Genomic DNA, 27,945 nt, shown 5'->3' with positions numbered 1-27,945 from the left:
TCACAACACTGAACTAAGAGTCAAGGAAAATACTGTTGGTAAGAAGCTGGATACACTGAAGATATTCAAGACTGATGGACCAGAACCTCTTGCATCCATACCTGTGACAAATGAAAAAGGCCAGGGTTAAATGAAAACCTGAGTATCCGCTGTACCAAATTATTACTCTTCCTAGATACTAAGCAAAAATTACTGTTCATTTTAATTTCTGACAAGCAATGAAAATTAAAAAAATTACAGTAAATATTTGAGAACTATACAAATGCCTTTCAAAACGCTCAAGCTGTATAAATGGTCTTTACTTTCAAGGTAATAATAAAACAAGGAGAAAAAGTTTAAAAAAAAATCTAATGTTTTTAATACCAATTTACATGGTAATTTACCAGTTCAAAAGAATGAAGTTTGTCAGGCGTAAGAGCATGAAGACTGTTAATTACTTTTCATTTTATTACCTCATTACCATACAACATGCAAGTATTAATTCTTTTTTTCTCCCCATCGATAAGGACTCAATTCCTGCAAAGACAAGCTGTGACAACTGCTGGGTGTCAACTGCAATTTTAGTAAATACTCGCTACACCAAGGCAGAGACACATCTCTCTACCGTGGCCGGCACAAAGGAGGTTCTGGTATTGGCCAGGGACCCTACACAAGTACGTGACCAAATAACAGTGATCCAGGTTCAACCTACTGGCTAGTCTGGGAATCAGGATCTGATCACTGCTAGCGCCATCTCCGCCATCAGTTGTTGCTTTTACTTCTATGATGTAATCTTCGTTAAACTGGAGCAAAAGTTCTGCTGTTGTCTTGTCCGTGTTCAGCACGTTCATGTTGGTCTGACTGCTGGTCCTGTACAAAACCTGCAACCCAAGCGAACAGCTGTAGCGTGTCATTTCGTCCCCTAGGACCTGTCCTGCCATTTCTATTTGTGTTAGACACAAGGTTTTAGTCTTTAAAAAGACAGGATGAGAGAAAAGATCTGATTTTTAGTTAACATTATAGGGCAGGATTACATTTAAAGAAAGAAAGTAACATCACTTAAGCTCTTTTATTCCAGCTTTAATCTAAAAAGGCACAACGTATAATGATAACAAATGAATAATATATTCTGTTGAGTATCTTAATAATGTATTGTTCTATAAATTATCCCACCATTTGGAATCTGTCACTATCTAGATCAGCTGCTTATGCCAATATGTAGTTTGGGAAGGAGAGAACTAATCAACGTTACAGACTATGTTGGAAGATGTCCTGCAAGTGCTGAGTGATGATTGTCATAAAACTTAACCGCGTTCGGTGTCCTATATTTTAAAGAACAGGAGCTACACACTGCCCTATATGACCAGGCAACATCAGCCTCTCTTCTGTCCTGAAGGCCTGATGAGCCTGAAGGGTCCCCAGTGCCCGTGGCGAGGCTACGCACAGAGAGAGGTTTGTCCTGGCAGAGTTTCAAAAATCTGACAAGCACACAAGCTTGGGAGTTTCCCATTGCAAAACCAGCAATCCCAACTCCCCCAAAATAAGCACAATAATGATGAAATTGAAAAAAAAAAAAAAGCAAAGCCACTGGAATTACAGAGGTACACTGCTGCCCTGGAAACACGCTCCCTAATGCCGTGCCTTGCTATAAAACGCTCTCGGCGGGACTGGGACCCAGCCGCAGGGCTCGCTGCCACAGTGACTGCGCTACGGCTGCTCTGGCATTTTCCATGTCATTTGTTGGCTCTTCTCTTCCTGGCAAACCTACTTCTATCAACTGTACTGCCCTTGCCTTCTGGGATAAAAAAGACCCTCCCTAAGTGCTTTACTTCAGTAAAATTAACCAGCTTTATCAAAATTCAGCTTATCCTTGTGTACTTGGCAGTGTTTGTTATCCACTGGGGAACCTGAAATTGTTGTGGCAGACACAGTATGCAGTTTGAGACGCCACACGGTATGTTTTTAGGTCAGCTGCTGTCTATGAAACTAGGTGGCTTATCTAAGCTGTAAACATGTATTTCTTGCCAATACAACTTGGAACACTGCATAGTCGGATCTTCAGCATAAATCTTTAATGCAGGAATATATCATGTGGGATCTAGCTGTATGCAGCTCATCAAGAACATCCTCAGCTATTCTCTTAAGCACACTTAAGATATATGACAGTTAAATACTTGTACATTTGTGTTCTGGTCAGACATAGAGTAGATGTAGCAATGTAATTTCTATCAAGACGATAAGCATGTCCCAAAGTAGGTAAGAAGAAAAAGGTTTAAGAATATCAGTTTGATATATGTGGTACTAATAAATATACCTGGCCAGCAATGGAAACTATACCCATCAGCTAAATCTTGGATTTTTGCTTTCTTTCAGAATATTATACATTTGGATAAGTGTTATACATGTTATGACATCCAGACGTCATGCATCTGGATAGGTGGGATCCCCAGAGTTGGCAGCAATGCCTGCAGCCCTGGCTTTGTTTGCATGAAGAGGAGAAGGCATTTAGTGTACCATTAATGGTGAGAGGACCACGGTTTATGAGACACTGATGATACAGGATTTAAAATCTATAAAAAAAAAGAGACACTACTGAAATGGTTTAGATGCGGTATTATGTGTCCTCTGAACTGACTGCCTTGCAAAGAGACAAGAAAAAGCAAACTGTGGATTGCTTTCAGATATTTTTCTGGTCTGTTCTCACTTGCCTTGTACCCAATCACCTCGGACTCGTTCTCCATAGCTCGTACTTCCTCCCAGCTGAGGATTACTCTGGAGTCGGTGACATTCCACACAACATTTCCTGGCGGTTGACTAGGTGCTTCAAATACATAATAAAAGCATGACCTTAATTTAATTGGCATTAGTGATTTATTCTACAGTAGGAAATAACTACAGGTCAGGTAGTTGCCTGTCATTACGTGTCAGATGCAAAAGGAACTCAAATGCAGCCTGGTCATTTGTACGCTTTATGGTTCAGGGACTACACTGGAAAAACAGAAGGAAGGAATAACAGAATGGCACATAAGTGTTACTTCTGAGGTTGCGTTATCTGTTGATGGTCCTTCATTAAATACAGCCAGACAAAAGCACATGTTTTAGGACATGGGTGGTCAATTGGAACAAACTCTAATCAAACCAGTGATGGTTTCTAGTTTTAGTAAATTGCCAAGAATAAGCAAATACTTCACAACAGGTTATCTGTTACACAAATTTAGTGAATATTCAAATCTACACACTATGCTGATTTTCTTTAACATGTTTGTAATGTAAAAATTTCCGACAGATTTTTTTTGGTGGTTGTTCTTTTAACTGGAGGTGTGATTTTGAAATGCAGTCTGTACCTTCTCTATATCTTGCAGTTGGAACAATAGTGGGCTTTGGCCAAGTAAATCTATTGGGTTTTTTTTTGTTCATTAACAATCTGAGACTGTTATTTTCAAAAGGAGTAGTATGCTTTTGGCTGTACGCTTTAATATATCTTGAAACTGCCAAGCTTTCAGGGAAGGCGAAGGTAAGTACAAACCTCTTAAGGTCCCTCAAGCTGGTTTCCCAGAAAATGGGTCATGCAGTGACACAATCAATGATTAAAATCTTTTCTAAATGTGTTAAGGAAAACAATTTACTGTTGCTGTCACCTAGTGGAGGCAACTGCTGCTTAGGTGGACCACGCTACACTTTGATGCTGAAGGTTCCAGTATTAAACACTGACAGTGGTTTTAAAGGTTCCTATGCATGTGCTTATGGGTTTTTTACTCTCTTTTCCCCCCGCCTTTTATTCTTCAACTCTTTCATACAGGTAGCTCCCTACCTTCTTTCCACGAGTAGTCAGAGCAAAGCCCCCCTGTTTATACTTCTTGAAGCAGACATAAAAATGTAAGAGCGAGACTTAGAAGAATTCTTCTCAAGTCAACGACTCACAGGTTGTGGGGTTTTTTTTCAGTATTTGCTTTGTTCTATATACTAAATAGAATATAACCTGACACACTAATAGCCACTTTTTGTAAATGCAAGAGGAAATTGTTTTACTCCTGAGAATTAAGTATTACAGCATATGAATAGTTTTCACACTGAGATATTAAAGCTCAGTTTCAAAAGAAATGAGTCACTCTTAAATCCACAACAAAATATTAATATGACATCTGAAAAAATGAAGAGTAATTATATCTAAAAACTGTAAGCCTCCATCTATCACTTGACTTATGGAAGCGATTCAGAAGGCTCCAATTTGCTTCGGACACCAAAATCTCCAGTAATCTTCAGTGTTCAGAACTGCAGAACTTCATTTGCCATAGGTCAAAGCACCACATCACATAAGTACATGTCCAGTGCTAAGCGTGCAAATAGCTACGTAGACGTCTCTGACACTCCTCAGGTGCTTGAAGTTGGTCATGTACACTAGTATTTCTCCGAATGAGAACTGATGGATAGAACATTTGGTTGTAATTTAAGACCTTCTAAATGTGATATCATTGTAACATCTTGCCTTATAAACTTAGGCAAGTGTTCCCCAGTTACTTGCCATTTTATACAGCGATACTTTATAAAACAAAACTGCACTTGTATTTTGGGCTACGAACATGAATATTTTAAATATAAAAGCAAAGGTACTTTAATGGTCAAAGACAAAGACTGAATTTTCAATCTTGAAATACACTGCCAGTTGAACTTAAGTATTTGTGTTTCTTGATGTGGCTAATGGTTACTAAGAAGTATCTTGTAGGTCATGTGGGTGAATGTAAATGCAATGTGCCCAGAAATTCTTCATGGTGAAAAACACATCAATCACAAATTTTCAAGTTAAAGTAGAAATTGGGATTGATTAAAAATCACACATTTGAATGATAAATCAGTTTCTACTGCAGCAGAACACAGAATTATTTGTCTTAGTCAATTCAACTAGTAGCAAAATCCTTCAGATTGACATTATACTGTACTGCAATGTTTTTGCTCTCTTTATTAATCAGCAAGATACAAGGACATAATGCAGCTAATTTTTTTTTTTTTTTCATTATTCCAAATAGCAGCGATCTTGACTCAGGGCCTGATCCAGATCCTGTTCAAATCAGTGGGATGAGATGCTTGTCCAGTTCTCATTCACCGATCCCAAAGGCAGGTGGTCACTAAAAAAAGGACTGAAAAAATCACTGAGCTGACCAGGCTGGCACAACCTCCAGTGAGCAGCCAGTAGCCACAAAGATGAGTAATTGGAGAAAACTGTTCATCACATGTCAGGTACAGGCTACAGGCAGTGAGTTACTTCCAACTGGCCAACTATGCATATAATATATTTAAACTCTAACAAATATAAGTGAATCTGAGTTGGTTTAGTCCTCAGTGACACTCGTTTTTGCATATAATAATTTTTGATAAACTAGCTTGTTTCATAATATTGATGATGTGACTGCTTTTGGTAGAAGGCTGTTAATGACTATTCCAGGGAATTTGACCTTTCAGACAGATTTAATTGTGCATTCTTGTGAAGCTGACAGAAATACTTCAAGACTGATAACCCTGATTCTGAGGTGTGTTACAATGCAAGAGCGTACTAAAAATACTTCCATTTGTGGAAAAATTAGTGCAGCCTTTGACAATCTGTTCTCCAGCTTAATTTCTCCTTTTTAATAGTAAAGTGGCCTCTTATGCAATTTGTTCAAGGGGAAACAATGGACATGGAGGATTGTTTTGCATGAATTGTATGAGGATCATTGCATTTCAAAAGCCATGCCCTAGAGAACTTAAAAATATGTTATAAACCCCTGAAAAATTCAACAAGTCTCTGTTTTTTGACTTCCAAGTAACAGAAACTTTTCTTTTAAAATTCTTTCAGTCACTAGAAGAACAATAAAGGTTTTATGCAGAAATTAGATATCTATCTTCAGCTCCACTGGCATAGTTGCGTTTTACTTACTCATCCTGCTAAAGCAGCAGAGGGTAGAGAATGGAAGATCTATGCTCTATTTAATTGTGTAACTAACTCCTCTTGTCTGAAAATTTAGGTCACATGCATATTGTGATTCCCAGTAACGCGCCTATTTTTCATTTCCCTGCAAGTGCTAACACACCATTATTTCTCTCCCCATTTTAAAGTCAAGATACTTACGTGTCTTTTTTGTGGTAGCATTTACTGTGGCACTAAAGGGACCTGCTCCAGCACTGTTATAAGCACGGACAGCTGTGTAGTATGCTAAGTTGCTCTTCAAACCTGTTATTCTTATTGATGTCTCATTCCCTGCAGCTTTTACTCTGTTTGAAGAGTCTTCTTGTTCACCATTATTCCAGTACCTAACCTAGTAGATACAAAACAAAACAGTTTAACGTTTTGCATGGAATGGACTGTTCAGCCACAGCATTGCATTTGACTCCTTTAAGTGCATTTCTTTTCTCAGCTGAAAAAAGGTAGAAATACATTAAAGTTGCAAAAAATATGTTTACTGGCTAGAAAAATAAAATTTTCCTATCCAGCTGCTTTTCATGCTTCCTGCTCTTTTTTAGTGTGATTGTAGGAAAAAGGAAACTGAAATATTAGATCTTGCTTGAATTAAAAAATGACAAGAGGAAAACCATTACTTCATCTAAAAAGTAAACAAGTGGTTAAACTCAGAAAACTGTACCTTACAAAATAGTTTCTTTGGAAACAAATGTAATTCTGAAAGAATGTCAGTTTGAAAATACTGTTAAGATGGAGACTATCAGTGCAGGAAGCAAAACACCATTTCATTCTGTGTTCTTTGTTTTCCAAGATACTTAGAAGAAAATCTAAAAATATCCTCCTTCTGGGTGTAGGTGGGGCAGGAAGAAAGCAAGATAATGTGGTAATCTTTCGTTAAATCTGTGCTGCTGTCCTGCAGCCTGCATCACCCTTCTGGCTTATGGCCCTTTACAAGTGGGAGTGTATTTTAAATGAGCTTACCTCGTAGCCCAGTAACCTTCCACTACTCATCTTCCAGGGAATGGCTGTCCAGGAGACCTCGATGACCGAGGATGACAGACTCGTCGCAGATACACCGGAGGGTGCTATGCTAGGCTCTGTATTCAGAAATCAATAAAGAAGAGATGATCAGCAGCATTGGTGACTGTGGAAATAAACACGTCCATATTCAAAGTGATCTTATTTCTATTAACTGTTGCTGTATTCTCTGATGAAACATCTCATGTCAATTATCTGGAGGTATAACTCAATCAGTCTGGAGAGAACTCAATCACATACCTTCTTCAGCTGAAAAAACTGTGGTTACTGAACTGAACGGCCCTTCTCCTTTATTGTTATAAACACCAACTTTGACTTCATACGGTGAAAAGGGCAAGATGCTTTCATTCCTGAAGACATATCTTGGTGTGTCAGGAGAGGTGACCACGGTCTGTATCCATGTTGTGGTGCCAAAGGGGCGGAAAGCAACAACATAGCCAAATCCTTCTCCGTTTTGTAATTCTTCAGGGATGGGCTGTGAGAAAAGCAACAGACGACAGAAGTCTGTGATGCTACACAGAGCACTGGACACGTTTTGCAGGAAGAAAGTACTGACAGACTAACGTATGTGACTGTAACCAGGTTCGGGTACTGTATTTGCGATCATTCCATCAGCAAATTTTTGCAGGAAGAAAGTACTGACAGACTAATGTATGTGACTGTAACCAGGTTCAGGTACTGTATTTGGGATCATTCCATCAGCAAACAATTAACTCTGGTACGGCAGGGCAAAACGTGTTCCTTTGAACCTATTTTAAGGTTTGAGCTTCAAGATGTGAACAACTTTCAGGCACATTCCTTGGTTTCCACTTTTAGTATACCGTTTTAAGACACTCCTCAGTAAATACAATTTTTTTTCAATTTCACAATCCACAGCTCATTAAAAAAATGAGTAATTGCTTGGTCAACTATTACAGAATCCAAAACTACGTTTGTACAGTGGCTTATACCTTCCTCCGATGGGATTATGATTAGCTAACCACACAGAGTGGTCAATGTTAGTAACAGAACGTTACCATTTTTTAGCTCATTATAAAGTTGTATCTGTTCGTTTGTATGGGCTAGCACGCATCCAGAGTTAATGATAGGAAAGCAAGAACTGCAAATTTGCACTAAAAAGCGTAATTCTTTGGCTCAACCTTTGAGCGATGCCCCTTCCTCTTCCCCCACCCTCCCGCCCCCTTTTTAGCATTAACGTTTGTTTGAGAACAGAAGCAATCATCTCAGGCAAACTAACTGCATTTCCTACTGCTTGCCATCTAGCACAGCAACACAGGAAAGCGAAAGAGGGAAGGCGAACGTGCATAGCTCACATTACAGAATGTTACCGAGCACATATACATCCTAGATGAGAAGCTGCTTCAGCCAGGGAAATTCATCTTTTAAGAAGAGTTTGAATGAAAACAATCATTCTCTGAAGAAAATTGCTTGCCAGAAAACTTACATCCCATGTTATGACCAGTTCAGACCTGCTGCCTCCTCCCCCACTGACTTCAGATGGGGGAATTTCAGGAACTGTGAAAAGGAAACGTATAGCTGTCTACATCATGTAGATACAACAGATGACATCATCTAACATTAAACCTCATGCTCTGCACCTAAGCCGGTTATATTCATAGTGCTTTTGCAAATGACAGGCAATGCTTTTGAGGCAAGGTGGGCACTCCTGGACAGCCCCAGCCCTGCCCTGCCATCACTTTGCTGCTTTCCATCACTGCGGCAGGCTGCTGTTTTTCTGAGCGCTCGAAGAACATCACTAGTTTGCAGAATGAACCATGTATGCTCATGAACTTCTAAAAACTGGAGGCATGCTTCATTTTTTTTTTTTAATAGGCTGAACAACTTATGCAGATGTATTGGGCAATGGCTTTATTCCAAGTAAACTCCCGGGGTTTTGACTGATGTGTTCTTCTGCGCCACACGCTTGTTCCATGGACGTTGTACACTGATCAGACACTAGGAATGGGAAAAACCCTGTCAAAATTAACCTCTTTCCATCCATTAATACCTTCAGACTCTGCAGCACTGCCTGAACTGAGAGACTTTGGCATACTAAATACAGTTTAAATGTATTTAGATGTTATGCTTCTGTGATGTTCAGTAATGCAACGCAAACTGTCCCACAGCTAAATGGAAAAATCATGAACAAACTAGTTATAGGCTTTTATATTCAATGGCAATTCCAAGCTTGTTTGCAAAAAGCCAAGGATATAACCGCTCCTTTCTTGTTAATATTGAAGATTCTTGAATTAAAAACAAATAGAAGAACCCACTAACCTGCCTCTTCAGTTCTTACTTTTTCTGAGGGTAAACTAGGCTCTCCACCTCCTATTTTGTTACTGGCAACTACACGAAATTCATATTCAACCCAAGGATTTAAATCCACTACTGTGGTTGTGAATGTTTTTCCATCGATCACATCTGGAACTATTAAAAACACAAAGAAAGGAAAAAAAAAAGGAAACTAAGAACACAGTGTCCCTCGTCAAAAACATTTCAACAGAGCCTGTAACAAGAATTCTGTTTTACCTGTTGTAACTCGCTGCCAGCCAACTGAAAAGGGTGTCCTTGCTTGAATGGTGTAAGTGGTTACTGGGCTGTGATTATCTGTGCCTTCTTGCCAGGAGATCTGAGCCGTGGTATCAGTTATTTCATCCACTTTCACATGTTCAGGGGGCCCAGGTGAGCCTAGAATCAGATTGAAAAAGACATGGTGTTTTGTAAAGCCACTACCCTGGAAATCACTAACATAGCAGTATGGATTCCCATTTTATCAGCGCTGTGGGAGGAAGAAAACAATTCAGCTTGGAATAAGAACACTTGTAATTATTGTTTTACATTCCCTAAACTTAACTCTGATGATTGCTAATCTAATTCTGAAATACTCTGAGCTGCAGCACAGATGACAAGGTTTGTTTTTTTTCCAGAGAACCTTTGTTCAGCATGATCCCTCTATCTTTCCGATGTCTTTTACTTTAGTCCTCGATGTCCTCTTTTAATCTACTAATACATCTCTGTAGTCTGCCAATTTGTTATCTACAGCTGTTTTACTGTACCATGCACTGTAGCAATTTTTCAGCACAACATCTGATCAGCACCTCGAGCAGCAATTCAGTCAGTCAAGCTTTCTGCTGCCTTCTGGAAAATCCTGATTCTGGGCATCCTGGCAAAAATGCTTGTTTTTGTCTCATCTGAACCAGCAAAGGGAGTTGAAATAACTAACAGGACATCGACAGTTAGAAAACGTCTGGCATGTTTTAAAATATATTGAGTAAGGGTTAATCACATAATGTGCTTTCCGAGATCAAAGCTTTTCTTTTGCAATAAATGTAGCTGTATCATCAGCAAAGAAAGCTACAGTTCTGGCTTAACTGTGAGCATTCCAGCTCTGAATGAAAAGGAATAAGCCTGCATTATATGCTTTAAACGCCAGCGTGTCCCTAGGACAAAGCCTCTCTTAGGCTCTGGCAGCAGTTGCCCATTTCACAGGAAGGATTCTGGAGTCTCCAACCCCAACTGTCCAGTTTGCAGAGGCAGCAACTCACGACTTGCTCACAGCGGCCAGTAGCAAGTTCCCTCTCGTCAGTGACTTGAAGGACTGTCAGTGAGAAAAGATGTGAAGTCAATATTATATCCTCCAGCTCTTAATTTCTCTGGGAAAATTAGGCTTCATCCAAAAATGGAGCTATAATTCTCCCTAACTGCAAGGCAGAATGACATAATTCAAGTCACAGTCATTTATCACATAATTCAAATCATTAATTGGTTTTGTAATCTACAACATCAGTTGTTTCTGAACGCTACAACGTAAAAAAAAAGTTAGAAAATATGATTTACGGTAACTGAAGCTGAAATTTACCTCGCACGATAAGGTCTGCTGCAGATGCTACACTATCCACTTCTGTCTTCACCATACAAACATATTTTCCACTATGTTTCAGCTGGATGTTTCTAATCATTAAATCTCCTGATGCACTCTGTCAAAATACAAAGTTCTTATTAACATAAATGTACTACTTTGTAATTTAATATTAAGATTGTATTTGTAAATGGAAAAGAAAGAAACCCAAAATGTTGAAGATAAAGTTGCTCAAAAACTGCATTGGCAGACAGCCTGCAGGACAGCAAGTTATTACCCATCAGCCGCTCCATGGTAATTGTCTGTAAGCATCTTCCTAAAAGACATGAGGTAGTGTTCCTCTTTTACAGGAGAAGCGAGCTTCAACGTGGTTAGCTCGTACTGGGAACGTACTGCCTGACTGCTATTAGGAAGTGCTCTGTGACCAACCACTTGTCTCAAAGCCCTAAGAAAGAGAAAAACGTGGTTTCTATGGCCACTAACCAATTTGACTTCTAGACAGAATTTATAGGTCTGGTTATCACAGATTTTTAAGGAGTTCAAATGTGTAAAGGACAAAGCTGAATTTGGTCCATTCCACAGGTTGCTGCCGCACACTTGCATTTAAAGGTTGTACATTTTTTGGGCTAAATTCCCCATTTCACAAGTCTAGAGTTCTACTCTTTGTTCTTCATTGAATACTTAATCTTTGGTCATTTTTTTTCCCATTGATCTCTCTCATGTCATAGCATGTGGCTGATTCTCCGGAATCAAGGGAAACATACGTAAAACTTGAGTGATAATTCTAACTTCATATCACGTTAGGACTCCTTCTATACTATTTGTTTTCTACATCACTGAGTAGAGAACCTGATAGCAAACCTTTGGTAGCCAGTGTCACTTCAAAACATTTTCTCTTTGTGTCAGCTGAATTACTGCTTTAACCCAGTTCACAGCGTATTTTCCAGGACAAAAATGTCTCAGTCAGATTTTGATTTTTAAAAGTTGTTTTTTTTAAAATTTTTTTGAGAAGCAGCATTTCATTTGGGGACAGAATCCTATTTTGTGGGTATTTTCAGCTACTCTGGCCACGCTACTGATTCTTGGGCGCACGGTGGTCTGGCAGAAAGGGGAACACACGATTCTGGAGTTTTGGCAGAAAGGGGAACACACGATTCTGGAGTTTATCTCACTCAGACAAAAAATTAACCACCTTTCCAACCAATGGATTATTTTTCTTTGTTTCACGCGCACACCCATTATTTCAGCATTACGATGTCTCACTTCCTTATTCAATGCAAGCTGAAAACAATTCTGCTGGATTCCCATCCGTGTGTGTAAACACAATGCCTGGTCTTCTATGAAAGCACAGACATAAGCATTTGCAGGACAATTCAGCAGTGATTGCCTACAATACATTACAAGTTGAGTCAAAGGCAATTTAACATCCATCTACTTGACTGGAAGTGGATATTGGGGGAATGACCAACAACAGCAAGGCATACTCACAAGCAAATCATATTCTACACAAACTTTTAGCAAACTAAATTTAAAACATCTCAACAAAGGAGACTGACAAATAGAATAATTTTGCTTGAAATAAAACCCACTAAAATATTAACACTGCATATCCACAAAGTACTGGGGAAAACACAGAAACTGGCAGCAGCAAAAAGCCCCCATGCAGCAGGCACCCTCACCCCCCATGGCTCTGCAGACCACCAGCGGTATCCACATTCTTGCCTAGCCAGCTTAAATCTTTGTCAGCGTGGACAAGTCCAGGTGACGGTAAGGTCACCTTCCCTTCTCCACGCTACGCAGAATACAAATCAGGAGTAGTCCATGCACTATGGACAGCTGCCGAAATTGCTTTTGCTTCTCCTGACTGTGTAACAGCCTCGGCCGTTGCTGGGCTCTGTAAGGAGGTGATACCCCAAACAGTTTAGAGGCAGTCTGTTCAGAAGTTTGGAATCTGCTTGGATTGCCATACTCTGTATAAATCATCCGACAACAACGACGACAAAAGAGCAGTAAGACAGTGTTACATCCTATATTTTTCTAACCATCTGGAAGACCAGGTGGTGGTCCCATAACATTCCCACTAACTGCTACATGTCAGAGACCTCAGGCATGCGTGACGGCGACTTCCGAGAAATCTTTACATAGAACTCTATCTATTGAAAACTTATTCTCCTTTTGTCACGTTTATGACCAAGAAAGCTGAAGTTATTTTTGCAGTTATTTTCATTCAAGAAATACACACTGCAACTATTGGAAGGCTTAGAACATATTTATGCTTATTACCATGACCCACCTAGAACTCCAGATCAAATTATTCTACTGACCTTAATGTGATACAAAGCCCGTAAAATATTTTCGTGGATCTCTTGATAACCTATGAAGTTTTCTACTAATGAGCTTCAATCCCTCTTTACATAAATAAGAGTTTAAAAAAATTCCTAAATGTCTGTATTCCATAAAACCCCTAATTCTGTCCCTTATGACAAATTTCCAAGAAAATGTTCTAGATTCAGAGTTCTGAGTTAAGCAATACTCACTCTGGATTCTTCTTCAGCACTGACTGAGAATTTTTTGTGAAAAACTACTTTTTGATGCTTTTTTCCTCAGAGGGAAAAAAAAGAAAAAAGAAAAAAGACAACTAAACAAGGCTTTGATTTGGAATTACACCTGTGTTTGTTTTAGGAAAAAGCTGGAATTTTTAGTGAGGAAAAAATATTGCAATTTCCAATCTGATTATGAAGTCTTAATTGAGCCAGCAGAACTGTCAGATTCGGGTTTCGGTATGTTTTTAACCTTTCCTTTCTAATACTGCTAGCTGTATATACAACCAGAGTACAGCTGGGCGGAAATATTACTAAATAAATAAAGGCCACGTAGCAATACTGGAAGGTAACGGGCTATGAAATCGGAGCATTCCCATTACAGCATGACAGATGGTCAGTTCGTAACTCTCAAAACATTTCTGTGAAAATGTACAGGATATATGAATATCTCATGGCTCCTGCAAGGAAATCTCATCATCTCCACATGCACTTACATTTAATCAATTGCAAAAGGCAGAATAATCTGTGTGTTTGGTGCCCACGGATTAAATGCTAAATCTTTTGAGGTTTTACAAGGCAAAAAGAAAAAAGTTAGGTGCTGAAATATCAGTTTCACAGATAGTAGTGTCTAACCCACAGCTACTCCTCTAGAGCAGGAGATCTGGCAAGAAAATGTGAAAGGAAACTTTATGAAGGCTTATAATGGCCAGTTTCATGCTGATGCTCAGCTGCTTGTTTTGTTATCACTTGGCCACGGCTTGGATTGTCATAAGACCTTTTGCTGTCATTGATTTCATTCTCTTGATACATCTGTCGTCTGTCTTAACGCTTTACTGTTCATGCTTTGCTTAGAAGGCTAAATTCTAAAACCCATTAATGTCACCGTGCCCATCCCTGTCCCCGCCCTCAGGAGCGTCTCTGCATCCTGCGTAGGAAATATTTAATGCGATACATGGCTTCTCACCCAGGGATGCTCAGGCAGAACGTTGAGGGATACACTAGGGATGCAAGGGCAGGAAAAAGAAGGGAAGATGGGATGTCTTTGTTCAGTTTTTGGCTGAAGTTCACAAAGTCTATGTCAAGTTCCTTACTCTGTCATTGCTGTGTTTTCATGTGATCTTGGGGAAAACCATGTGAGGCCAGAAGCAGAAACAGAGCTAGGAACTTAACAATACTTCAGGTCTAAAATACAACGCGTCTGAACAACGGGTTATGAGCAGCAAGCTAGCTCAATGAATGATTTCCCTCCAACACAGAAGACAATGCTACAGGTCCAAAAGAGGAGAAACATCCTATTTTTACTATGTTGAAAAAAGAAAAAAAGTAAGCCTGTCTGTGCTGCATACATCTATAAGGTAAATGAAAAGAAGGTGTTTGCAACTCACCCCTCCAACCTTCTCAAAATGAGAAGCATCTTTCTTGAAATCAGTGAGCGTTCCATTGAAATACCAGGTGAAGCTGATGTCCAGTATAGGATCATGCTGAACCTGGCAAGGCAAGACGACGCTTTCTCCGACAGCAACATCCATGTTGGAAGGTGCCAAAGTAATCCTTGTTGGCTCTGTTGAGAGCAGAAATATCAGTTATTGGATTCCTGTATTGCTGAGCTTTGCTGGCTAATAATATTCTACCACGTTCTTCAAATCTGATTAACGACTGTCACTTCAAATGATGCAGCTGGACTATAAATGCTGCTGCCTGACCCCTCTTCTTGGAGCATTGTGTCCTTGTACATTTACCAGTGGGAGCTACTCGACACTGAAAAGGTAAATTTTAACCTGCTGTGTAGCAGGCCAATATACTTTACAAAGCTAAATGCACTGCAGCCCACAGCAATGAAATTACCATTCAAGAGCGTGTGTGGTTCTTTGCAATAACGCTTTTGTTTTGGAGCAGGAAGCCGTAGTAGCAGTCACTGGGAAGATTAAGAGGTGGGAGTGAGAGAAGGGGCTAATAAAATCTGGAAACCAGAGGAAATCCACATAGGGTAGAATGCATTGGATATCTGGATCCATATATCATAAAGAACATAAACAGTGTCATTAAGAACAGCTGCTTGTTATTCTAGAATAACATTAATGGAGAAAAATTTCAAGTACCATAAATACTGTAAAAATAAAATTTAATTCTAGAATTCTTTGTATGTAATTCTATTATTTGTATATCAAGGGACATGAATCATTTAGGAGCACAGACTGAAAATGGGAAGCTGTTAATTCACTGAACAAAATAATTCTGTTCGGATCTATGAGATACATAGGATATGTAATGCAGTAGGACATTAGATAATTCTGAGTTTGGAAAAAATCTTTCAGATATTCCAATCTTTAAAAAAGAACGTCATGAGAAAAGACATTCTTCAGATAAACTTCACAGACTAATGGTCCTTTTAATCCAGTATCTTAGAGAGCAGATAGTGATGCCTGACTTAGAGAAAGTGGGAAGAACCCCTTCAACAATAATTACGTATACAATTTTCTTTTGAAAGACTTTATATTTTATTGCCCATGGAGTCCCTGAAGGCTCCTGCAGCTGGAGTTTCTACCACATCTTCTTCCATAAGCAAACAGCATATAGTTCCTTAGGGCTAAACAGATTTTGGACTGGAAGATAAAATTACCTCAAATATTGTTTTGATTGCCATGTCTTTTCCCCTCAACTAATTAAAAAAAATCCAAACTTAAAAGCATAATTGTACTTTTTAGTGCTATATTTAGTATTTAGAGAAGTGAGAGAAGGGAGGAGTGTTCAGAACTCCCTCACATCTCAGATTTTCATCAAAGACAGAAAATCTCTCAAGTCTCTTTCCTCTCAACTAATAAAAGATCTATAAAAAAATAATTTTATCTTTATATATTGTAAAATATATAACTTCTCACACTACTGTCCACCACATTTAGTATTTTTTCAATAAGCAAACTCCGACTCCGCATCATTGCGGACTTCTGTTGCAGAGTTTGCAATTCAGTTTACATCACCTCACTGCTGACCCTCCGTTCCAGCTCACCTACCTGTAACGATTAAGTTTGTTGAGCCACTGGCTGTTCCAAACTGGTTTGTTGCCAGGCACGTGTAGCTTCCAGCATCAACTTTGGTCACATTGGCTATTCTTAGTCCTCCATCCTTTAATAACATGATTCTAAAAAATTATGAAGAGATTTAAAAAGTTGCAGCGTTGGTTTGTAGACAAAACACTTTAATACTCGTACTGTTACCTCAGATGTATCAAACTGCATCAATTACCAACCTGATGTTTGAAAATTTTGTGGCCATACACTGACGATATACCACAAATTTGAACCCATCTGTATATTACTGACCATTTTGGACACCAGTAGAATGAATATTTTATGTGAGCATATGCACGTCTGTATGTTTCTGTGCGTAAGAGAAAGAAATCCCACAGTAACTCCATCCTTTTCAGCTGCACCAATTGAAACTAGAATAATTGTCAACTGTATTATGTTGTTTACCTCATGCAGTCTTGCCTGGTAACTTTGAAATAACCGTATGTCATTATTATGATGATGCAATAGGATTTTTCATAAACAATGCACATTTTGCACTTTTCAGGATTCATAAACTAACACCGATGGCATCGAAGGCAATAGCTCATTTGCACAACTGGCGCTCTAGAGTGGGATTCAGTCCACGGCAAGTATAAACTCAGCACTTGTTTAGAAAGCAAACTGAGACTTCACACTGTTGCAGACTTCTGTCTGAGTTTATCACCTGTGCTGAGCGGGAGTGACCTGCAGGCAGGGTAAAGGTATGCTTTGGGGAAGGATTTTTGGGAAAATAATGGGCAGATAGCACAGAACAAACCAGAAAGATGCTTATAAAAGTTGTGGACAAAAGAAGACCCACAGTACTAACATAGACAGAAGAGCACCAGCATCACAACAGCGGAGATGACATCCTAGACAACAGCACTGGAGGGATGTAAAGGTAAGGTTAATTTGACTCCCTCTTTCCCACCTGTCATATCCTTAGATGAAGGGCCGTCTTCCCTGTGATAACCTGGAGTAGCTATATAAGTAACTGTGTATAAAAATGTCCAGAATAATTAACAAAAAAGTAAACATTTTCCTGATACATCTAAGGCAAAGGAGCTTCAGAGCTTCTCTCTCAGATCACAACAATCCATTCCAAAGGCACCAAATGAATCACAGCGAGGCTAATCTGTCGGTTCCCTAAGCACCTCAGCTAGAAGGCATTTTGGAAATGCCCCAGCCACCCACATCTAGCTATACAGAATCAACCGAACAGCAAACAACATTAACACTCCAGGCGAACCTCTAACCGCATTAGCTGGAGTCTTACACAGTTGTCAGAGTAAGTATCAGCTGAGAAGGCAGCAAATGTCATGGAACTTAACACTGCTCTTTCCCCTTTCACAGAAGAGTCATGACGATTTTGCCTTCTCATTTGCATGTACTTCAATATTAACTGCTTCTTTATTCAGTACAAAAATAATTAAATACACACCCCTGCTGCTCTTTTTATTTTTAACATACTTGAGGCCAATTAGTATCAATCGATCTCCATCATTTGTCCCAACTTAGATTCAGTTCTCTATAGTTAAATACATATTACAAAAAGGAGATGGGGAAGTTCGCTGTGTTAGGTGGGAATTGGGATCACTGCCTTTCTTCTCAAAACTTGTCCCAAGCGTGGGATAAGCAGGATGCTCACTTGGAAAAACCGGTTCCTTGCTCTTCTGGCATTCACACACGGTAACTAACAGCTCAGCGCGAGCAATTCTCCATGTGAAGCTCCCCGTGTGCTACGGTAGCTGATGAAGGATAATGCAAGCTCGAAACTGCAGCACTGGCTGCAGGGCAAGCCCGTAAAGACTCTTAGGACTGAAGGCAGGCACGGCTAAGACATACCCGATGAATGCACCACCTAAGATTTAATTGCATTGCGAAAATAAAAGTTGGCCCATAAAAGGTATACACTTCTGTGTGCTGCACTGTTGTTAATTATTTATAGTGATTTATATTATAAATAATACAGTGTTACAATGGTATTTTGCTTTAAAAGCAATCCAGCTGAATCCATATTTCAGAGAATAATTAAGTTGGTAAATAAAGGCAGCAAGAACATGACTCTGGAGTGTGATGGATTCACTGATCTTATCCTTCCCCCTTAACGTCTCTGATCCTCCAAAACCGTGTTTGCTAACCACAGACCACGGCGGTGGGAGGCTATCATGGCTCTGTAGTTACGCTGCTCCTTTCCCTTAACAGCAAGTTCACCTACTTCTCAAGTCCACTTGGAAACTGCATTTTAAATGTCTGAAAGCAGGAGTCTGGATTCCTTCCACAGCTGTGCTGCTCTTTACAATGAAACACACTCTAGAAATAAGCACAAGTTTGAATTGTATTTCTTAATTATTTTGAATTGCATTTTATATTTTCTTAAAAAAAAAGGTGTTGCAACACTCAATGCTGTAGCTGAGGTACATTTCCTTTGGGCAAAGGTGATACAATAATGGAATTAACAGATGCAAATTACAAGCGCTAACAAGTCACCCTGTTAGATCGACAGGCAAAAGCATCTTATTTGGGAGAGAGAGTGAGTTATAAATAGACAGACAGTTTAATCAGTTTACATTTGGAAGAAATCATCTTTGAATCCTCCAAAGTATACTGAGGTACCCAAGCCAATGTGGTGACGTTTGAAGCGTACTCACAAGGCGAATGTGCTGCTTCACCTCCCTGAGGCTTATTAACTTGTTTTGGAAAATGCGTAAGTAATATTTGGCTGCGCTTTATATTAGATGGAACATTTATGATTAATTAAATCTTACCATATGGTTTATAGGTATTTTAAATGTGTTAAAGACATGATGAATACATTTTATAGGTAATTATAATGACATCAATAAAAGGTGTTAAAATATATCAATCATGGTTGCAAGCAAGCTATTGAGTTGTTGGACTTTCCATCTATCTGTATGTTTTACGTAGGCTTGTATTGCATCATCTGCTTTGAAGCAGCTTTCAGTAGGAAAAAAATGCAAAACCAAATAAAAACCCAGCAGTGTTGACAAAGGCCGAGATCAAACAAAGGAAAAAGTAGGATCAGGGTATAAACCAGAAAATGTCTATTGTTTAATTAAAACAAATAAGAGTGCTCTGAGCTATTTGCAAGTCTAGTTTGCCTAAAATAATTAAGCAACAGGCTTATTAAAACCAAGACATAATTAAGAACCAAGTTTTTTTTTTTCCAGAATTAAAAAAACCCCAAATAACCAACAAATCAATTCTAGAGAAAATTATTGTCAAAATAAAATCTTTACTGCTAAATTAAAAAGAGAAACACTTTACTTTTTCAATTACAAAGCAGTAAATGCAGCACAGAGCCTATGAAAACACTAAACCCAGAAATAGCTCTACCCCTCTTGCAGAAACATTAGACAAACTGAACCTTTTAGTATACTTAAAATTATTAGATATTCACGCACTGTGATAAAACACGTGTACTATGGCTGGCCTGCTGCCAGGAAGTGATCTAGATCTCCAACACAAAAAAATAACACAATCTTTGGCATTCCCTGTATCTACAAGTGTTTTTCCAATACATTTTGCTGAAGGCCAATTTTCAAAGTGAATTCCATTTTCAACAACTTGCACACTTTTGATGCACTGGCAGAAACTTTTAGCCCTGTAAAAGAGATAATTGGTGGGAGTAATGCTTTGGCACATATCCATTTGCACAACTAGAGACTGATTTAGGACCCGTTTGGTCATCAGATCAAAACATCATTGACAAAATCATCATCTCTAACTCTTGAGCTAAATTGTGGGAGATTAATCTTTGAGAAGATTCTTTTTTTCCAATAGTCAAAGGGATGGCATAAAAACCCTGCAACTAAACAAACCTACAACAGGCAAATGTCTTAACTCATGCCCATGCTCTTTGACTGAAGTCAACAGAACGGGGAGAGGGATTAACCAAGTTCAGGATGTCAGAGTTCCTGACACTAGTCCCGTGTTGGTAAAACTATCGGAGTCTTCCTGCCCCACCCAAACTGGGACCACGTATTTGGCATTACAGATCTTCCATGCAGCTGAGGGACTTCCGTGGGGTTACAGTCTCTGTTAATCCTGCCCGGTATGTCAATCTCTATTCATGACATTATAATTTGTTACTACTCGTCTTAGTCATAACCCACCATGGAGAAATCCAACCAAGAAATGAGTGCATGTACTTCTCATACTGATAAATTATTTTACTATTGTTACAAATTGCATCAAATTTTGATATTTACGGACACTGAAACAAATAGCACCTGGGACTAGAGACCAAGTGGTGCTCCAGGATGCCAATCTAAGATCTGTCAACTTCAGTATCTGTAACGTAAGAGTATTCAAGCTATTCTGCATTCACTATCCCCATACCTACCGGGGATAATACCGGGACAGTCTTATCTATAGGTTTTTATAGTACTACCTTACTCATCAAAATCCTGTCAAATTGAATTGTTGGTGCAACGCAACCACACACACAACTAAGCGCCAGAGCGTGCCTCAGGATCCAAGACCACAAGGCTGCCACTTGAAACTTGGTGTCATTAATGAAACTGTGAATGCAAATGCATTCATCTTCCCGTGACAATGCTGTATTACTAGAATAACAGTCATAATCCAACTAAGTAATCGCTGCCTTTCTGTCAGATTATTCAGCAGAAAAGCCAACTATTTTAGATCCTTATTGATATGATAATAAACACAAACATACTGTTTTCCAGTTTGGAACAATTCAGTACAAAGGAACAGTGGAAAAGTGGGTCAAGACTGGCTTTTTATATATCAATCAAATTCCAACTAAATTAAACCAGATAAAATGACACGAAAGTCAGCAAAAAAAAAAAGCGCTCCTATTGAAGTACTGGTAAGTAAATGCATTACTTTCCACATCACAGCATTTCAAACTGTAACACAAAATGAAATAAAAATACTTAATTCAAACTGTAGGGAAGATAAAATCACTAACTGGTACTTCTAAGAATCATGCAACATTTTATCAGGAATTATTTCTCCTCTTTTCTTTCCCCCTTAATTTGACATTATTTTGCCACAATTAAAGATGCTAAAAGTGGATTTTTTTAAAGAGAATTGCACTGGAATGTTCTTTCAGTGAAGTTAAAGTTTGCAGCATCTTTTTGTCTTTTTCTAGTCTTGGTAAATCTAGAAACATCTAGGAATAAAGGTGGATTTGTTTACAGGTGAAACACTGCTCTGCATGATCGCAAAATCCCTTGCATTAATCCGTTTCTAGTCAGGTATTTCAGCCAGGAGCACAGGACCCACTACAGCCAATGTGCAGCACCTGTCTAGAACTGTACATCAATTAAAAATCATATGTGTACATAAAACATTTAAAGGAATCTTTAAAGGGATTATCTAGGTTGCGGCATGTTTTGGTATGTCTTCTGTTTTTGATGAGTTAAACTAGTAGCAAGTGAATTTAACCTTGGTTAAATGTCTAATCCTCCTTTTCTTTGGAGGATAAAAGAAAAATAAAAGTTCATCCATCTGGAGATGGAGGTGTCTTAGGCCAGCTTTTCAACACAGAAGAACGTACATGAAGGCAACTATGGTTTGTGTCCTCTGCTCTCTCTGCCTGGAGACCCTGGGGAGTACAATCTGCTATCAGTAGAAACTTCTCCAGATTAACGTAGAATAAACAAAACCTAGTTGTGGCTTAATATGACTGCAGATAAAATGTACTTTGGAGGTATTTTTTTAAGGCCTTATAATATGAGACGGTTGGCAAAGAACAGCCTGAGTAAGTACAAGCTGCTCCCATTGTGGTTGTACACACTATAACCATAATACAGGGTGAAAATTGACCTGTGCCAGCTAATCAGGTGCCCTCAGTACCTCATCTGGCAGTCATTAAACAAAAGTGAATTCTTGCTAATTCTTGATTATTATGCTCATTACATCACCCAAAATTATTTATTTCAAAGGTCCAAAACTGCATTCTGGTGGGAAGCATTTCTTCCTTCAGTACCCAATTAATTAAATTCCCATTTTCTGTCTTTCCTTCTGCAGGTTCTGCAGTGACTCCTAGGCTTTCGCTTCTCTCTGCATTCCACTGCTCTTTACTGCCTAGCTCTCTATTCAAGATATCCTAACAAAAATCACATACTTTGCAAAACTAACAAGAAGCAAGATTGTATTCTTCATCATTGAACGATTTCTCAGCCCAGAGCTCATGAATCCATTTTGAATTGTATTTTCTTCCCTCCACAAGACATATCGTATTCAGCTCATTTAATTAAAATTTACTGAGTCATTATCCAAATCTTCTACATACTGAAAATGCAGTACCATTTAAAAATAAATTAAGAATACAAGCAACAGTGCCATCAAAATGAAAATCTTTCAGGCTTTATTAAAGTAATGTGGTCAGTACCTCCAGCAAAATCTAAGTTCTCTTATGACAAAATACTAAGAATACATTAAAGTAATTGACTATTTGTGCCTTATTTTTAATATTTAAATGGGAGTTTTCCTCAAACATATCAATTCTATCCATGTTGCTGCATCTTATGTGACATCAGGTATACGGTTGGACTTGATGATCTTTGAGGTCTCTTCCAACCATTATGATTCTATGATTTTCACTTTTACAGTTGACATTAAGGACTAGTTCCACCCTCATGCTAAGCCAACATTTGGCTTCGAAGCCTTCCAGGAAGCCTTCCCAGTTCAGGTACAGCCCCAACTAGCACAGTCTAACCACGCTATCTGTACCAGAGTGCTGGAGCAATGGGCTGGCACAGCCTCAGAAGAGGACATGCTCCAACACTTCTGTGTATTTACATGAAAAACAAAACATTACTCTGTCCTCATTCTCTAACAACGCTGAGTAACTCCATAACGCCCCCAGCAAACCTACCAAAACCAACAAGAATATGGTTTTAACTAGTCAAGGGAAAATGAATTTGGGCAACTATACATGTGTTTATCCACCTGGGATATAGTGCAAGAGTTCTTCCCTTGCACGAACTGACTTACGGAGACAAAATAACTTGCTGCACTTTTTGAAGACCCAGCTTGCTCTTGACAAGCAAATGGCAATTGCGAGGGAGGGGAGTCTCAGCCTCCATCTTACGTTCAATCTCTGTCTCTCCTAAGGAGTGCTCTGTCAGCCTGAACTCTACCGTAGGTCTGAGCCCCAAATATCATTAAGGTCATTCTGTGTCCCCTACCTCTCCTAGGTAAAGTGCACGCTGGACCTCTGTGGCCAGCACTACCCCGTTCAGGAACTCATTCCTCCCTTTTTCTACAATTAAAAAAGACACCCTCCCCAACAGACTTCCCCATTAGAAATGTAGTTAATGGTTGAAAAATGTATTGCTAATTGGAAACCCTTTCCTGAATTGTAAGAATTGTAGAACTGCAAGAAATTCCTGAATTGCAATTATTCATAGCACACAGTAATGAACTCTAGTGCTTTCTGCAAAGAATCTCATTTCTGCTTTTCTCTGAAGGCTAGTGTACTTCATTTACATTAATTCAGGATTATTGGCTTGTTACTATGTTTCCTCTGTGAGCCATTTACAGTGTGCTGTCAAAAATATAGTAGGAGACACTTTGGGCCATATTTTGGAAATACCTGCACTTTGCAGAACTAAAAGCCGTAATTTAAGCTTATAAATCTAAGCAGGCAGCATCATGTATGCTCAATATGTTTTCAGAAACTGAACATTACTTTCTTTAACCTGGTACCATCACCACAAATGAAATTGGTGGGTACTGCTTTTGGAGGGCAATCCAAAGCAACCATTAACACCAGATCTGATGCCCATCCAGACAGAAAGCTCACAAAGCGAGGCCCAAGTCGTGGCTGAAATGCTCTTCTCCTGGACACGTGTGGAGTCCTGCAAGGTCCAGGCATGCCTGGCAGCTTTGACTATCATGAATTGAACCTACACAAGTTAGCCAAAGGCTGACGATAGGCAGCTCCAAAAAAAAGAGGCAGGCAGTAATGGGATGTCATTCTTCCTGCCTGCCTTTTTATGGAAATGGTATGGGGACAAAACCTAGGAATTTTCCTAAACGGAGGAAATCAGGTACTATGCATTTATGCACATGCTTTACAAAAGCGATCATAAAAATAAAAACTATTGAGCATCATCAAAAAGCAACAGGTTTCACTTAAGTTTTATAGATCATTGTGGCCCTATGGTACAGACTTATTTATCAATATAATATTATGTCATTACAAGATGATGGGAGGTTTCATGTAGAAAGAAAAACCAACTAATGTTATTTTGAATGAGATTTTGCTTGCTTGCTTGCAAGGCATGGAGCCAGCTAGTGAGTCTGTGGTATTGTGTCAAGCTCTATAATGACAGATGCCTAATCTTCTGCCAAATTGCCACATTTGACAACACTGAACATTAGAACACATGAAAACTATTGTGGTCGCTGCGAGAAAGAGCCAGAGCTCCACAGATCAAGATGACAGCAAGTACCCAAAACTTTTGGGTACAAGGAGAGAGCTCTAGCCTTATGATGGTGCAAATAATGGTATCAATTGCAGCATCCAAAAATTTTAATCTATATGATAGCATCTTCTGCGTTTAGAAATTTCAAAACAAAACCACGTTGTGGTGTTTTACAGGAATAGGACTAGAAGAATATCACCTGGTTCAGAAATAGCTTCCCAGTGACCACCTAACACAAAGTCCTAGAGGAGCAGGGATACATTCAAAAAATCACAACACATTGCCATGGCAATCTTCCTTCAAAACCAAAGTGTTCAGCTTCCTCAGTCTCATGTCTGGACTTTTGGACACTTCAGGGACACCACTGCCCCTGAATTATCCTGCTCAGTACGGGGTGATACCAGAGCACTGCAAGATGAACACTCGCAGTCATCCTGTCCTCACTGCTCCCAGGCAAACCTTAGGACTTTCTGTGGCCGCTCCGGTGACTGCAGTCTGTATCTAACTCAGATACTCCAGCAACTCGCTGCAGAAAGGCTGACCTCAGGCCAGACTACACTCCCAAACAGGTATTCCGCTCCTCTGAGTTTTTACAGCCCGTACCGAGTGCTGAAGTGCTGCAGCTGGAATGTCCTAAGTACCAAACTGTCTAGTTTCATGCTAAATCAGATATGTAACTATCTTAATTATACCTTTCATCCAAGGAGTTTTTTTCCTGTCCCAGTTCACTACTTGAAACTCTCAGTCTATGCAAATACTGAAATGTAAAACAGAAAGCTTGAAAAGGCAGTAATCCTCAGTGTTGGAGAGATGCTAAGCAAATGGCTGCTCCAGAGCAGAGAGAGGTATGCTTCTGTATAGTTTGATTATACAATTTGATCAGTAGACTGATGCCATCTTAGTTTACGACTAATTCAATAATGCTTTAACTGTTATTACTGGAAAAAAAGGTTTATATGCTGTTGGAAGTCAATAGCTAGAGAGATAGGTGTATCACAAACTCTCCACTGAGAATTACTAACACCAAAACACACTCACTATCATGTAAACACTAAAGCAATGGCAACATACGTTACCATCGGTAGATAAAGTTCATGGTTGCCTGAAAAGAACCTGAAAGTGTATATTAATTTTCTTTTCCTGTTTTCATCTGCTATTCTGGACCTCCCAATTATTAACACACACCCCCCCACACACATTATCACCATGACTGTAATATGCCTCATTTGCCTCCTTGCCAGCATTTTCAGAATATTTTGTTGAAGGCTTTTAGTACTGTTCTAGAGGCTTCACCTTTCCGTTTTTCTGTCAGTACCCGGTTCTCTCTAAATCAGGCCAAACTCTGCATTAAACTGAAAAAAAAATCTGGCCCTTGACCTTAAAGAATGCAATATGTATGCACTCTCAGTGCTCAGATACAACGACAAATAAAACCCAACCAAACAACCCCTCTAGCTAGACAGACTCCAGAGAGACTTTACAACTATTTGGATCTACAAATGACACTATTGCATAAAAAGACATAAACAAGCCTTTTGTAAGATTAAAACAAACACACCAATGTAACTTGGTACCTTTCATTTTGTTGTAGCTGCTCACCTCCCTTCTTCCAGGAACATTTGGCCTTAGGGGAAGCTTTGGGTTTGCATTCAAAATCAACTGTGCTGCCTATCTGAACCTGGATCAGTTTCTTCATTGGATTCTTGGAAAAATCTGGAGCAGAAGCTAAAACCGAAGGGACAATAATAGTGAAATAAAGCACCTTTAATTATATTAATGATACTACTATTTAGCACTTACACGACACTTCTCAGATTCCAAACATAATTAAAACCATGAAATAGCTAGTTCAAATAGATTGTCTATTGGACAATCATGCATTTCTCCTCCTTATACTAGTACAAAAGTAACGGTTCAGTTGTGCAGAGTACGTCACCTAACAAAGCATGCACGGAAGATGACACCGACTTCATCTGAACTGAAGCTCAGTGAACCCAACGAGCGTTAAGCACATGCCTAACTTTACGTTTTACTGACTGTGAGTGTACAGGATTTGTCCAAGTCCAGGGAGGGCAGTGAACATCAGCAGTCTCATTAAAGCTCAAGGAACTGGTTTCATGTAAGAATGCATGTCAGATCAGATATGTTAGATGACATAAAATTACAACATAGCTCATTTGGAGTGGGTATAGTTTTCATTAATTAACAGTTAAGAAAAGGCACGTGGCTTCTACCTGTACTAACACTGAACTTTGAAAGGAAATTCACTATTTTAGGAGGCCAAGGTTGAGGGAGCAGTCTGCTGACTGTAACCTTAACAACAGAAAGGAGGTAACTCATGTCCACGAGTCCCACTGTTCTTACAGGCTTAGTTTTGAAATCCGTCTACGTTAGAGGTATAAATCGCACAAGCGTATGAGTGCATAAAGCAGTCACAAGCTCAGTGTTTCCCTCAAACAGCTGTCACTATTTTAGACTCAAGCACACACTGCCTGAACGACAAGCCCTTGTCCTCTTGATCCGGAAAGGCTGCACACGAGAGCAGGCGATGGCTTTTAAAGGACACGGCTCCCCTGGGAGCGCTGGAACCGCGGTGCAGGAGGTGAGTGCAGCTGACTGATGTGCGGAGCCAGGGCTGCCTCCGGACCACGTGAGCCGTTTTAATCTTCAGGCTTGTGTCCAAGCCCCCATCTCTGCTCTTCCCCTAATGAATAATTTAGTTGTGTTCTGTTTTAAAGCAATGAATGATTGGACTGCAAATCCTCTGGAAGCACATGAGTCAGCTCCTCAGCACTGCAGATAAAGATATTAGGTCAACAAAAATGTATATTTCAGTGATAGTATCTGAGTTAAATTTGAGATCATGATGAGGTGGAATATGAGGCAGGTGGAGGAGGGGTTGTGGAGAGGGAGGATGAGGTTTGTGTTTTAGTGAAAAAGGAAAATCTTACCTACAACCCTGAGTTCTGCACTTGAATAAATGACACCATGTTTATTTTCAGCTATGCACTGGTATCTGCCAGAATCTGTCAGATTTAGATTTGATATCGTAAGTGCACCATTTTCAATTTGGATCCTTCCCTGAATATTAAGAAAAATATCTTTATTGATGATATATTTC

At 39.3% G+C, this 27,945-nt stretch overlaps 1 protein-coding gene across 1 annotated transcript; it reads right to left on the bottom strand.

Annotated features, from left to right (window-relative positions):
- LOC104160894 (contactin-3-like) lies at window positions 1–27,945 on the bottom strand (the record flags this gene model as incomplete). The annotated part of the gene is made up of 14 exons (XM_009699140.1): window positions 1–101; window positions 692–860; window positions 2,688–2,800; window positions 6,083–6,269; window positions 6,893–7,008; window positions 7,190–7,424; window positions 8,394–8,464; window positions 9,227–9,376; window positions 9,479–9,637; window positions 10,809–10,926; window positions 14,737–14,912; window positions 16,363–16,490; window positions 26,399–26,549; window positions 27,776–27,945. Coding segments are annotated over 14 exons (2,044 nt in total), but the record flags the coding sequence as incomplete, so codon positions are not given.

The sequence above is a fragment of the Cariama cristata genome, unplaced genomic scaffold (assembly GCF_000690535.1).
Source record: "Cariama cristata isolate BGI_N322 unplaced genomic scaffold, ASM69053v1 scaffold17834, whole genome shotgun sequence".
Lineage (NCBI taxonomy): Eukaryota > Metazoa > Chordata > Aves > Cariamiformes > Cariamidae > Cariama > Cariama cristata.
Note: the sequence above shows the minus strand (reverse complement) of the source record. Positions and strands in the feature narration are given on the sequence as shown.